Below are 14317 nucleotides of genomic sequence, written 5' to 3' on the forward strand. Positions count from 1 at the left end.
TGTTAATAATGTAGCTGCATATAGTAATACAGAAAATCTTAACTCTTTTAGAAACTAACTGATCATTTCTACAGATAACTGCTGGTTCACCATGAGTTACTTGACCCTTTGACTGATTATGATGAATAACCGCTGCTATGTACAGCATTTTAGTAGTCAACAGAATGAAACTCACAATTTCTCGTGTATATGTGTCCATTATACAAACCTCACTGTTCCAGACAAATACCTGATTTACCATCAGAGGCACAACATGAAGGAATGAATAGTTACAGACACTCAAACCATGCATGCACATAAGACACACTGAAAATGATAATAAAAACTGTCTACAGAGTGACTGACCTTAAAGAAAGAAGCACAAATGACCTACTAAAACAGCATCACAACAATTTTCTTTCCTAACACTGACAGACATTCTGCAGTGTAAATAAGATCTCTTTTCAGAGAGATCTTCCTATCTGTGGAAGGATATGCAGGATGTTTCTCTCTAAAATCCACTGTGCGTGAGAGTGTTAATGAACACCAATGACAGTTAAACTTGGGATAGCAAAGCAATAAAATGAATGTGAGAATCTCCATATGACAATATTTTTTTGTTTAGCTACAAACCTTGTGTCTACCTACCTCAAGTAAAATACTTGAACACATGCTGAAATTTGTCCCAGTGAAGCAACTAACATCATCTTACCTTTGAAGATACAACTCAGTATTGTCTTCAGTTCCCAACTCAGCAGGATACCACCCTTAAAACTTTTAAGGATCCCTTGATATTAAGTACTTGAAAGTCCACTTAAAATCAGTTTATTTGCTTCAGAGGGATGGTTGGAGACTTGTGTTTTAGTACTCTGACATTCACAGGTTTTATTGATGACTATCAGTTTCACTTCTAAACACCCAAATACTGTAAGCTTTCTTAGACCACAGACGTGTAAAATTCATTCTTCCGACCTTATTTTCCATAGTAACAATGAGCTTATAAATGCACATGTCAGAACCAAAAGCCTTCTTAGAATTTATCAGTAATTTCTTACCCATACTTACGAATTAATTTACCAGTTGCTGAATGTCTACCCCATTGGCCGTAATTATATTCTGAGGAATTTCTAACCCACATTTTTCTACGTTTTCTTAGTCACCCTACAGTAACATACAAAATTCCAAATTATACAGTGTATATATAATTAGTAAAACAAAATCTTCAATACTATATTTCTTTCTCCTCTATTTTGCTGTGTCTTCTTACATTATGTGCTTAGAGTTCAGTTGCCACCATGGCCTGATCCTCCTTGGATGTCCCTTATATCCTGTATTGTATCTTCTAGACTCATGCAGTATCTTGGATACTTAAGGGCAATTCACATGACACAAAGTGCATATACTCAGGCAACAGACTGAGGTCATACATACTTTAGAGCAGTGTTTAATCTTTTAGGTGTGAGTAGCGTGGCCAGCATAATAGGATTCCAAAGACTAGGATTTTGGATGTTTGCTCAATTTTAACATGTTTTGCTGGCTAAAACCTACAAACAGACACTAAATAATTGGAAATCTCCAGTTCTGTCATTCCTTCACCAATATGTTCCAGTACTAAACATATGTTTTAATTAAAGTAATCTACTATTATAAAAATCAGACAGAGAGAAAATGTCATGGACTTACTGAGAAAATTCTCCTTCAGTAGTCTAAATAACCAGATTTTTATCTTTCAAAATGTAAGCAAAATGCTTTCATCATAAAAGACATTATAGCACCTGAGTAACAAACGTAGAACTCATACATTATACCAAACTAGCAACTGTATAGAAACTATAAATGCTTACCAAAGGGACAATTGCATTTGAAGCCATTTATGTCCTCTTCACAGGTTCCTCTGTTCCAACAGGGTCTGTCTAGACACTCACTCATCCGAACAGAACATGTTTCGCCTGAAATTTTAGATTTCAAAAAAAAAAGACAAATGTTCTGACGTGTTCAAATCACAGAGACGTATTTGTAATGAAAAAGGACTATAGGATTGTCATGGTCTAAATGCTGACCCCATTGGCCAAAGTGCCCTCACCGAGTACACAGGGATACAGACATCTTACGTGTGACGAATTTTTTGCCTTATTGGTTACAACACAGTCCATTTTGACAGGCAATGTTGGAAGCATGACAATTAGGAAAACAGAAAGCTTTCCTACTGAGAATATGCATAAACCTGGAGCTTTTTTTCCATTATATAAAATTACTATATTCAGGCAATTTTTATTCAGTTGTGTTGGTTCTTTTCTTTATTTTCACTCCCTGTCTCCTTTAAAAAAGAATGGCAAAGCGTTATTGAATATGAAAGCATATGAAAGTCAGGCCAATACTAATTTACAGATAGTTACATGTAACAGCAGAAATCAGCCTATGTTCTACAGAAAGTTCTCGGTGCTATGATACTGGATAGTTCTTTTCACCATATAATGCAAAGGAAGAGAATGATAAAGTCACTGAAGAATATTTAATGAGGCCAAATACAGATGATAGAGAATGAAATAATTAGGAACAAAGATAGGAAGTACAGCGAAATGTAGATCTGCAATACACAAAAGGGGTTGCTTTGATTTGTAAAGGGAAAAGTTATTTCCATCCACAGAAATATGGAGGCAAATCAGATGTTCAGTACTTATCACAGGTCAGCAGTGTACAAAGCATGCTGGGCTTTCTGTGAACCTCAAAGAATTAGATAAAACCAAAATGAATGCTGAAATTCCTCTGAACTCTTCTCACTGTGGAAAGTATTTGGTCTCTTATCTGCAGCACACATACATGTCCTCTCATACAATCTTACGAACCAAGACGATCAGCTCTTAAAACCTGTATTTTGGGAAACTACTAGATATAAAAGGCCTCCACTGGAGAAGCCCATAGTAGCACCAAGGTTCTCGTCCACAAATAAACTTATGACAAAGTGGCTCCTATTAGGGTTTCTCTCTGCTTCTAAACATGCTCTGCATTTTCTGTAAGTCTTCAAGATATCTGTATGAAAAGGGGATGCACAAGTGGAGACTATGGAAAGTTCACATAACAGTGAAGTAAACAGCTATCTGCTTGCAGCTGGTGCTGAGTGCTGCTTGGAGTGCGCTGTGGCACAAGTAAGGAATGGACAAAATATGAATCTTTTCCTAGGTTACTTTTATTTTTTCTCTTTGAAGTGCTGCTAAGTTAACAGCACTCTGTGCAACCTTTCTGATTTATTTCTGCTGTTTTGGTTTCATTATGTTTTCTAGTTCAGATCCATTTCCACAGTCAATTTCCTGATTATGGTAGGTCTCTTTTGATAAAGAGAAATGGAAGTATACTGGCATATGTTGTCTTCTGCATAGACAAGTGGGGAGTAGCGCACAGTTTCCTGTAAATCATCTGACCACAAGCCATGCGTAAACAGCAGCATGTACAAGAAAAAAAAACCTCTTTGAAACAGATTCTTTCACATCCCTTGAGTTGTGGTGTACTTGTGATACATAGGATAAAATAAACCAACTGCTATTCTAAGGGAAAATATGGATTGAGATCATCGTCATTTATTCATATTATTGAGAGATTTCTGAACTTCTTGCTGCCTTTTTGTGAAAATGGTTCTGTTTTCCTCTTGATTCTAAGGCAGCAAAGGTATATTACTGACCTGGGTAGTACCATAACTTTAAGATGTGGCTGTAACAGTTATAACTGCAATTCCCTCTGGACTGTTCTTAACCAGCTCCTTTGATTTTCTTTTAATTTTGGGAAATGGGTGTGGCATTCAGCAGGAAATCAGTCAAATACATGTAGGCTTCCAAATACATGTCCATACTTAAAAGTAAGCATCTAGGGTGAAGTTCATTTCCCTGGCAGTATCTAATGCAATATATGACATCCTGTGTTCAGTCCCAAGAAAACAGTTCTCTGGGGATGTCATGGTCTAAGCCCAGCTGGCAACCTAGAACCACGTAGTCATGCGCTCACTCCCCTCCTTCCTCCCCCTGCTCCCGGAGGGATGGGGAGGAGAATCAAAAGAATATAACTCCCACGGGCTGAGATAAGAACAGTCCAGTAAATGAGGTATAACACAAAACTACTGCTGCTGCCACTGATAATAATAATGATAAGGGAAATAACAAGAGAAGAGAACACAACCGCTCACCACCCGCCAACCGACATCCAGACCAACTCGAGCAGTGATCTAGCCCTTCCAGGTAACTGCCCCCAGTTTATATACTGTGCGTGATGTGCTGTGGTATGGAATACCTCTTTGGCTAGTTTAGGTCAGGTGTCCTGTCTGTGCTTCCTCCCAGCTTTCCCTCCTCCCTGGCAGAGCATGAGACTCAGAAAGTCCTTGGTCAGAGTAAACTTGACTTAGCAACAACTAAAAACATTGGTGTTATCAGTGCTGTTCCCAGGCTGAAAGTCAAAAAACACACCACTGAATCAGCTACTAAGGAGGAGAAAAATGACTGTTACTGCTGAACACAGGACAGAGGATAAAATGGACGACATGAAAAGATAACTGCAGCAGTTTTATAACAGTACCATAAATTGGTCATTCAGTCTGGAAATCCTGATGGGATGATAGGAAATAAGAGAAAAGATCAAAATCATAGAGGGCAGCTGTCTAATAAGGAGTGTTTTGAAAAGAGAACAAAAAAATAGCATGTACTGGGCAAGTTGAACGCTTGGAGGAATTCAAAAGCAAAATGACACCTGATCAAAAGGTTAATTCTGTGGCTATGTTTCGACTGAGCTATATGGAATGGTATAAGACCTGAGGAGTCCCGAGAGGATGATGAAATAATGAAGGCTAAAAGAATTTGAGACATAAGATGAATAGTGGAGCCTTAGCTGTGTCAAGGAGAAGTGACAAAACTTGATTTTGTGCAGAAAACATGAGAAAGGAATCAAAACCATTCTGCCATTCTAAGTCTGACACAAAGCATAATGATTCCGTCAATATGAGAAAGGGTGCTGAAAAAGACAATTTATTTTGCATCTTCATTTGCAATAAATAAATATCTGCTATAATGTAGTGCAAAGAAATTCTCACCAGTGGCATCAGAATATTAATTTCATTTCTGATCTCATGACACTAACCCCCCATTATTTTAAGACTTCAGTAACTGCAGTTTTTAATGTATTCACCTATATTGCAACTCTCCATAGATTAAAAGATTTAGTTCCAATTTAGACAATTAGTCCCAAATGTGCAAACTAATGCTGTACAGCAGAGATAGTTAACAACTTCTTGGCTTCAGACATTTTGCTTTTATTTGCCTGTGACCATGCTAGATGTGTATGAATTCCAATCTTCATTTAAGAGAACAAGGAAATGGGGGGAAAAAAAGCCCTGCTCTGTTAACAAAGGTGATGATTTTATGCTGGAGGCTGTTATTAGAGCTGAATTACTTCAGTTGACAAAGAAGCAATTCCATGCCACTCAGCCTCATCTGAGTTATCAAGCACTGAGAATACCTCTCAGTGATGAAAATACTTGTGAAAACCACTGACTGATTTACAAGTCATGCTAACAGTACTTGCAAAAGCATTTAGAAAGATAACAAGATATCTGAAATATTCCAGTTGAAAATGCTGTTAACACATTAAATACAGATCACTGATTTTATTCCTGACTAACTTACAGTATTATTGGCATACACAGCTAAGACTTTAGTTTCTATGCATCTCTGTTACCATTCCTTCAGGATCACTTTCATTTTCTTTCTGATTTTTCTATTTGGGTACTGAAAAATACACTTTATGCAGCTATGAAAAACTGATACTGTTTTCCATCTAAAAGCTAACAATGCAGTCTTGGGTAATTCTTTACATTTCAGAAAAGGCTAGGAGATGAGAATTTTTATATATGAATCATGTTAAAACTTGGAAAAGCCTTCATGTTTTAGTGCGATTTCTGCCAGTCAAATGCACATGTAGTGAAAATAATGACAACTGAATTTTGTGTGTTGTAGACAGTAACTAAGTCTTCTGGCTATGTGCCATAACATGGAGTGCCATTAAACTGGTAGTTGCACCTGACAAAAGGCATGTCCCAAATCTGCTTGCGAACAGTTGCTAGGGAAATGTAGCAATTCATGATCTCAGAGTACAAAGGCAATATATGGACAGAAGTTCAACAATATTTCAGAGAGAACAAAAAAAAACTTATGAAGCTACCATGAGGCCATATTTTCTGAGTATTTGAGACATGAAGAAAGCTGGAAAAGTACAGAAAACCCTTTTTTTTCCCAGTATGCAACTAATCTCAACTAAGTGTTTGAAATGCGTGATGAGGACCTTCTTTGAAAATCTCATAAAAATCACTAATTAGCTACAAATTACTTTCAACATTAAAGTATGTTAATGTAAATATTTTCCACTTTTACACTTTTACGCTTAATATTAATGCAACACATCCAAACATAATTAGCAGTAAAATGCAATATATAATTAGTTATTTAATAAATTCTAGATAAGGTCTGAATTCCTAAACAATTTACTGGGATCATTTCACCAAATTCTGAAGTACAAAGAGAATGTTAAAATTTATTAGGAGCCAATTCTAGTAACTCTACAGTGTGTCTTATCCTGTAAAAAAATGCAGTTCTTATGATACAAAACAAATAATTACAGCTGCTTAGGAAAGTCTGTCACTCTTACAAATTGCATAGCCTTATGCTTAACAGAAACATTTTATACAGGCACACTGATGACACACAAATGTTATTCTGCAGGAGCACAAAAATCTTGAGGAAAGCCTGAGGATCTGAGTAGGTACATGCTAAAAAATTTAGCAAAGATATTTAGTCCTCCACTAGCATTACTGCTGTAAATCACTTTGCTGTAAATCACTTTACTGTAAATCACTATTTTTGCTTAACTTAAAGAGCTTAAGTTCAAACTTTGAACCAATGGAAATATTTTTAGATTTTGCAGAATATCCACAAAACTGATTTTATATATCAGAATAAATTTAACTTCATATATAAGTACAATATTCAGACATTAGTACCAAACTGGAATTAATTTGAGAGCTTATTTTCTCAATGTAATAAATATTATATATAAGTATCTCACTGCCACCACTATTATAAATATATCTATCTGAATTATGAAACACATTATGAAGTACAAATATCAAAATAAAAACTTTACTTACTGTTTATACGAACTTTGGTTTTATAGACATAATGGAATACGAAGTTTGACAATGCAAAGACAGACAGAATGGGCACAATTAGTAAAAGGATGTCTAAGAATTTTTAATTTTTTTTTTTTTTAACTAAAACTCTATTGTTGAGGAGAAATTACTTCAAGACATAAGCTGAATTTTTATATTCCCAGATCTGATGAAAAGCAAATTATTTAGAATTCCACTTCATGTAATCTTAAACAAGTACTGCTAAAAAAAACAGGAGCTTTTTGAAGTTCAACTAGTACCCAAACAATGTATTTGAAGGTTGAATGGTTGCCTCGGTATCCACCATTCTGTAAAATATACATAAAGCGTTCAGGTCATGTACCTGAGAACACATGTTATAACTCTTTGTTTTTAGGCAAAGTAAGTTACTGTGTTAGATAAGAAAGGCATCAACCTCAGTAAAATAACATTGGGTTTGCAGAAAATGCAGTTGTGAAAAAGGGAAGACAGTTCCAAGTGTGGCCTCCATGAATTTAGCATTTCCCTTTCTTAGCTTTGCTGTACTACACACTTGGTCCTTTGTTGTTTTGAGGGATTTTTTCTTTACTGTGCAAGAAATCACAGCAGTTAAAAATCCAAATTAATTCTTTATAATTATTTATTATTATTTACCTCATATAGCGTAAACCTTTCTATGAACTCTTATTCGAGATTGAAACTGATTTATATGATCTTGTCTTAAACCACTTCACTGTCTTAGATTCCCTGAAAGAATTTTAACTTGGAGAAAGTCTGTGGCTCTTCAACTCCATAATCTGCTGAGAGCCCACCTCATCTCTCTCCATAGGATTACACTGTACATCTGACAGGCTAGCTGCACTGGCAAAGGGTACTAAGGATAATCAGTCTCCCCTGGCAGAAAAAGCCAGCCAGAGTGACCACAGAGTCTGCACTGCCCTATACCCTGAGTCACACACCCAACTTAGACCTGTTTGGTGGTGGAGATGTGGAAGCAGACATGAGCTGTACTCATAGGATGGCCTTGCCCTATTAAAATAGGAACTGTATGAATGGAAATGAAGCAGGTACTTCAAACACAGAAAGAGTGTGTGAACTAACCAACTGAACCCAAATGCCTTCCTTCGTGCAGCGGAATACTTTTATAGTATCAGGTGACTCTGCTAATATAAGCAGATATCAGGACCTTGAGATCACTAGTAGTCCCTAATTTCCCTAAGCAGCCCCATGTGTGACCTTCCCATACAATCAGCCCATTGTCCAAGGAGCATCACTTCAGCTCAGCTCCACCCAGCTGTAGGCACTCAGATCTGGCCTGAGCTATTCTGTAGATGCGCTATTTCCTGCCTTTGGCCCTGTCTCAAGAACAGACTTCAGCCCACACTATAAACAATTTTTCTTTTTGAATGGATTACTTGTATGTATATCATAGTGTTGTCTCTGGTCTTGTCTCCTGTTACGTCTAACTTGCCTCCATCTACTCTGCTCTCCTGAGACCTCACTTGGAGTATGGTGTGCAGTTCTGGTGTCCTCAACATAAAAAGGGCATGGAAGTGTTGGAACAAGTCAGAGGAGAGCCACGAGGATGATCAGGGGACTGGAGCACCTCCTGTATGAAGACAGGCTGAGAAAGTTGGGGCTGTTCAGCCTGGAGAAGAGAAGGCTGCATGGAGACCTCATAGCAGCCTTCCAGTATCTGAAAGGGGCCTGTAAGGGTGCTGGGGAGGAACTCTTCATTAGGGACTGTAGTGATAGGACAAGGGGTAACGGGTTAAAACTTAAACAGGGGAAGTTTAGATTGGATATAAGGAGGAAATTCTTTACTGTGAGGGTGGTGAGGCACTGGAAAGGGTTGCCCAAGGAAGTTGTGAATGCTCCATCCCTGTCAGTGTTCAAGGCCAGGTTGGACACAGCCTTCGGTGACATGGTTTAGTGTGAGGTGTCCCTGCTCATGACAGGGGATTGGAACTTGATCTTAAGGTCCTTTCCAACCCTAACTGTTCTATGATTCTATGACCCTGCACTTTGTTCACCGCTTGCAATGCCTGGGGCTTATGAGGGACCTTGTTACTAGCCCTTGGATCTGCCTGACCTGTTTACATGCTGCCGGGCTATAGTTTCCTTAGTGACTGCACTGCCTCCACTAGGCTCACTCATTCACTTTGAATTCATTTATCTGTAATTCAAGGCCAGGTTGGACAGGGCCTTGGGCAACATGGTCTAGTGGAAGGTGTCCCTGAACATGGCAGGAGAGTTGGAACTAGGTGATCTTAAGGTCCTTTCCAACCTTAACTATTCTATGATTCTGATTCAGTTTTTAAACATCATACTGTAAATTTCCAGGTTTGCTATAGGCCAAATTCTTTTCCAGGCAGTGGAGAGCACTCCAGTCATGAAGTATCTCCATTTTAAAGTTTCAATCACACGTACAGTTTATAGTTCAAAAGAAAATACTTGGTACATGATGTTATAAAGTACTTGTTTTTACTGTGCAAATAACCAAGCCTTGGATTTTTTATGAAAAGTGCCTAAGGGGTCCCTAGCTAATACAATGTAATGTGTTTTAGAAATGCTGATAGACATCAGATCAATCACCTAGAGAGAGAAGACAGCTATGAGTTCTCTATGCAAAATTTTGCTTCTGAAATAAAAACTGATTCTAATGTTATATCAAAGAGCACCCAGAGATTTATTCATTAGCAGGAGAGAAAACAAGCTGGTGACTGGGAACTCGGTGGCTTATTTGCAAATCTATAAATACTAGTTCACAAAGTATGATAGTTCCCCAAAGATTTACACGGTCCTGGGCAACAATAACTTCTTTATTTACTATTGCCTTTAATATTTCATCTGAAAGTGAACTCACTATTTATAAAAGAAAAAAAAGTACTATATCTGGATATGTAAAACCTGAATTACAGATAAAGGACACAGCAAACACACACACAAAATCGATGAAAATAAATGTGTTTTTTTTTTCAGAATTACACTGAAATGCTCTTCACCGATTTGTAACATGCATCAAAGCTGTTCTATGCTGGAAAATGTCCCAGGATCATAAATCTTGAGACTATATGAAAATGGAATTGCTAAGATAGCAATAGAATCATAGAATCATAGAATAATTAGGGTTGGAAAGGACCTTAAGATCATCTAGTTCCAAGCCCCCTGCCATGGGCAGGGACACCTTACGCTAAAACATATCACCCAAGGCTTCGTCCAACCTGATCTTGAACACTGCCAGGGATGGAGCATTCAAAACCTCCCTGGGCAACCTATTCCAGTGCCTCACCACCCTAACAGGAAAGAATTTCCTCCTTATATCCAACCTAAACTTGCCCTGTTTAAGTTTTAACCCATTACCCCTTGTCCTACAGACTCTAATGAAGAGTCCCTCTCCAGCATCCCTATAGGCCCCCTTCAGATACTGGAAGGCTGCTATGAGGTCTCCACGCAGCCTTCTCTTCTCCAGCCGGAATAGCCCCAACTTCCTCAGCCTGTCTTCATACGGGAGGTGCTCCAGTCCCCTGATCATCCTCATGGCCCTCTTCTGGACTTGTTCCAACAGTTCCATGTCCTTTTTATGTTGAGGACACTAGAACTGCACACAATACTCCAGGTGAGGTCTCACAAGAGCAGAGTAGAGAGGCAGGATCACCTCCTTCGACCTACTGGTCACGCTGCTTTTGATGCATCCCAGGATACGGTTGGCTTTCTGGGCTGCAAGCGCACACTGCCAGCTCATGTTCATTTTCTCATCAACCAACACCCCCAAGTCCTTCTCCGCAGGGCTGCTTTGAATCTCTTCTTTGCCCAACCTGTAGCTGTGCCTGGGATTGCTCCAAACCAGGTGTAGGACCTTGCACTTGGCATGGTTAAACTTCATGAGATTGGCAGCAGCCCACCTCACAAGTGTGTCAAGGTCCCTCTGGATGGCATTCCAGTGTATCAACAAAACCACACAGCTTGGTGTCATTGGCAAACTTGCTGAGGGCGCACTCAATCCCACTGTCCATGTCACAGAGAAAGATGTTGAACAAGACCAGTCCCAACACCAATCCCTGCACCACACCACTCGTTACTGGTCTCCAGCTGGACATTGAGCCAGTGACCACAACTCTTTGCATGCAGCCTTCCAGCCAGTTCTTTATCCACCGAGTGGTCCATCCATCAAATTGATGTCTCTCCAATTTAGAGACAAGGATGTCGTGTGGGACAGTGTCGAACACTTTGCACAAGTCCAGGTAGATGACATCAACTGCTCTACCCCTGTCCATCAGTTCTGTAGCGCCATCATAGAAGGCCACCAAATTGGTTAGGCAGGATTTCCCCTTAGTGAAGCCATGCTGGCTGTCACCAAGCACCTTGTTGATTTTCATGTGCCTTAGCATGCCTTCCAGAAGAGAAGAAGATGCATCATCTTTTATTAAATATGTTTTAAAATGCCCAAGAAATTATAGACTCAACTCCAGACCAACAAATCTGCAAATGTAATTCACATACATAACTGTATATAATATAAAGGAATATAAATGTATTTAAAATTAAAAATGTTAGTGCTGAAATATTAAAAGTAAGTGTTGCTGGGCAGAATTTATAATGAAAATTTGCACTGAAGTTATAGTTACTTTGTAGCTCAGTACTGTGGCAGTGACCCAGCAAAATCCAAATACATGTGTTATCTCAGTGGTTTAACTGGGACTTACAAGTCTAGTAGTATGCATGTTCCCTGAATTGGAACAAAAGCCCTCAGCAGCTTGAAGAAGAAGCTGTAAGTAATGACTAGTTAGTACAGATGATACTGTACATACTATACTATTTATTTTTGTCTTTCTTAGTGGTAGTGTACCACAGATTGTCAATAAAGATAGAGAAGCATTCAGAGCATTAATGCTTCTGTTCAATGATTTGGACTACAGACTGGGAATGCAACACTTCAGAATTGCTGAATCCAAAATTATTTTCTGCCTCCTACACATACTCTTTGTATCAGGGTATTCACACAAAACAGAAAACGGGAACTTAAGGGAAGCACATTATCAGATTGTGTGGGATTCGTTTACGCAATGCAGAAATCTACAGTGTATCTCATCCTAGACCAGATGTCCAAGATAGGCAGATGCCCTATCTCTGCTGAGTAGAACAGGAGTCTGAACAACTCACTCAAATATAGCTATTTATATTCCATATACGACAAGAGATGATACTGCTGATCTCATTCCTCCTCACACTTAGATTTTCCTGTTCAATACCAAAACATTTGTTCATATGAGTCTGTGCTGACTAAATCCATGAGACGGACATGGACAGGCTGAATAACAGCAAAATCAAAAAAAATACAATTAAAACCGTAGTTTGGAACTTGATCATTTTTTTTTACAAAAGCACAAAATCTTATACTCAGAATGGTATATTTAGTGGAGGGAAAGTCACCTGAGGAACAATTAGAAGACACAATCTAAGCACCTCCATGCTAATTCATTCAAACTGATACATACTTTTACATATATAAAAAATTGTTATTATGCAATCATATATACATCTCTTACACATAACTGGACAATCACATCTGTAGCACAAGTCACTTCAAAAGAGAAAACTTACCTTTGAACCCAGCAGCACACTGACATGAAAAGTGGTCAATTAAATCCATGCAGGTAGCTCCATTTCTGCAAGGTGAACTTGAGCACTCATTAATTTCAACTTCACAGAAGGGTCCTTCATATCCAGGCACACAAATACAGCTGTAATTATGCAAGTGGTCCTGGCAGAAACCATATTTGGAGCACTGGTTTCCAACGCAGTTGCTAGCATCACGTTCACAAAATGTGCCAGTGTAACCAAGGGGACATATGCACCTGTTATCGAGACGAGAGGAGGGTAAAAAGAAATCTTGAATATATGGGTCACTAATGACTAATGTCAACATTATTTTCACTTTGAATTTCTCACAAATTAATTGAATTTTTTTAATCTTCTTTCTTTACCTTTGATTAGTCACTAAGTAGCTTTGTTTTACATAGACTGCTTGCAATAACTAAAAGAAACTGCACAATAATAAAATTTTAGCTATTTAGATGGGACAAACTAGCAGCTATATAGCTTTTAATATGAAGCTTCCAATGAAAATATTTAAATAGAAAACTTTTATAAACAATGAACTTGATGCATCTTATGAATTCTTTTCTGAAAATTATTAGTTGCTTGCTATAATACTAAAAAGAAAAAAAACAATATTACATCTTGCTTCCTCTGGACATAAAATCGGTATAAAAATGCTTTATCATTAGAAACCAAGTTTACAATTTCATTCTGTAACTGACCAAAAACCCCAACAATCTACAAATTTTATATAACTTGAGCAAGATATCTCTTCCCCACAATGTAGGATGATATACAAATTGTATAAGACTGGAGATGGCTTCTTTTGTGCTTCCATTTTTTTTATTTTTGAAGTGTGTGAATGAAAATTCAAGGTGGATTGTTCCACAGCTGATCCACATATCATAAAATAAGAAAATCCCTTTCTTTGATTGATCCTCTCCTTATCATGTCCAGAGGTCTCCTTCCAGGGGAGGAGAAAATCTTACAATAATCTTACATATTCCTGATCCACATAAATGTTATTTGGAAGCTGGAAAGAACTAACAAGTTAAGGAAGGCTTGATTATAGCAATGCTCCCTACTGATCCATCTGGCAGAAAGTTTCTTTTTTATTTATTTTTAACAGAAGATAATGTTCATGTGGCTGTTTGTTTCTTTATTATCCCTATATTTTTGTGTTAGAATTGTGGAAATCCTACTTAGGTAATTTATATAATTGTAATTAGTAACTGTAAGTCAGTAGGATCCTGTAAAATCATAGACAGCATGGTAGTAGGAATGTAATTTCAAAATTAATGTCATGGATCTTCATGTCACATGAAACAAAGTGGCTGACCTATGCTGCTAGTCAAGCCCAAATCTGTGGCAATGACCTAGAACAATGTAAAACTACAAACTAATAGTACAGAAAGAGGTTTTGTTCTGTTAGTCGTATATCAATGCAAACAGGAGAACTCTGGCCCCCTTAGTAACAATTTAATCTCTTACTATGTGTTGAGGATTAAACCAGTGAAAAATTATTAATTTGTTTATAATCCAGACTGAAGTTTAGAG

The 14317-nt window shown here is 37.9% G+C and overlaps 1 protein-coding gene across 1 annotated transcript in view; it reads right to left on the minus strand.

The window, feature by feature from the left end:
* LOC134158324 (protein eyes shut homolog) overlaps positions 1 to 14317 on the minus strand; it is a gene marked incomplete at its 3' end in the record, with an annotated part of 365244 nt that overhangs the window by 243292 nt on the left and 107635 nt on the right. Inside the window, exons 10-11 of the mRNA XM_062608120.1 lie at positions 12764 to 13017; positions 1824 to 1928 (exon numbers count right to left, since the gene is read on the minus strand). Coding sequence (XP_062464104.1) covers positions 1824 to 1928; positions 12764 to 13017 — 359 coding nt within the window. The remainder of the gene's footprint in view (positions 1 to 1823; positions 1929 to 12763; positions 13018 to 14317) is intronic.

Source organism: Pezoporus occidentalis, unplaced genomic scaffold (genome assembly GCF_034315485.1).
Source record: "Pezoporus occidentalis ecotype Australia unplaced genomic scaffold, CSIRO_AGI_Poc_V1 ctg13, whole genome shotgun sequence".
Lineage (NCBI taxonomy): Eukaryota > Metazoa > Chordata > Aves > Psittaciformes > Psittacidae > Pezoporus > Pezoporus occidentalis.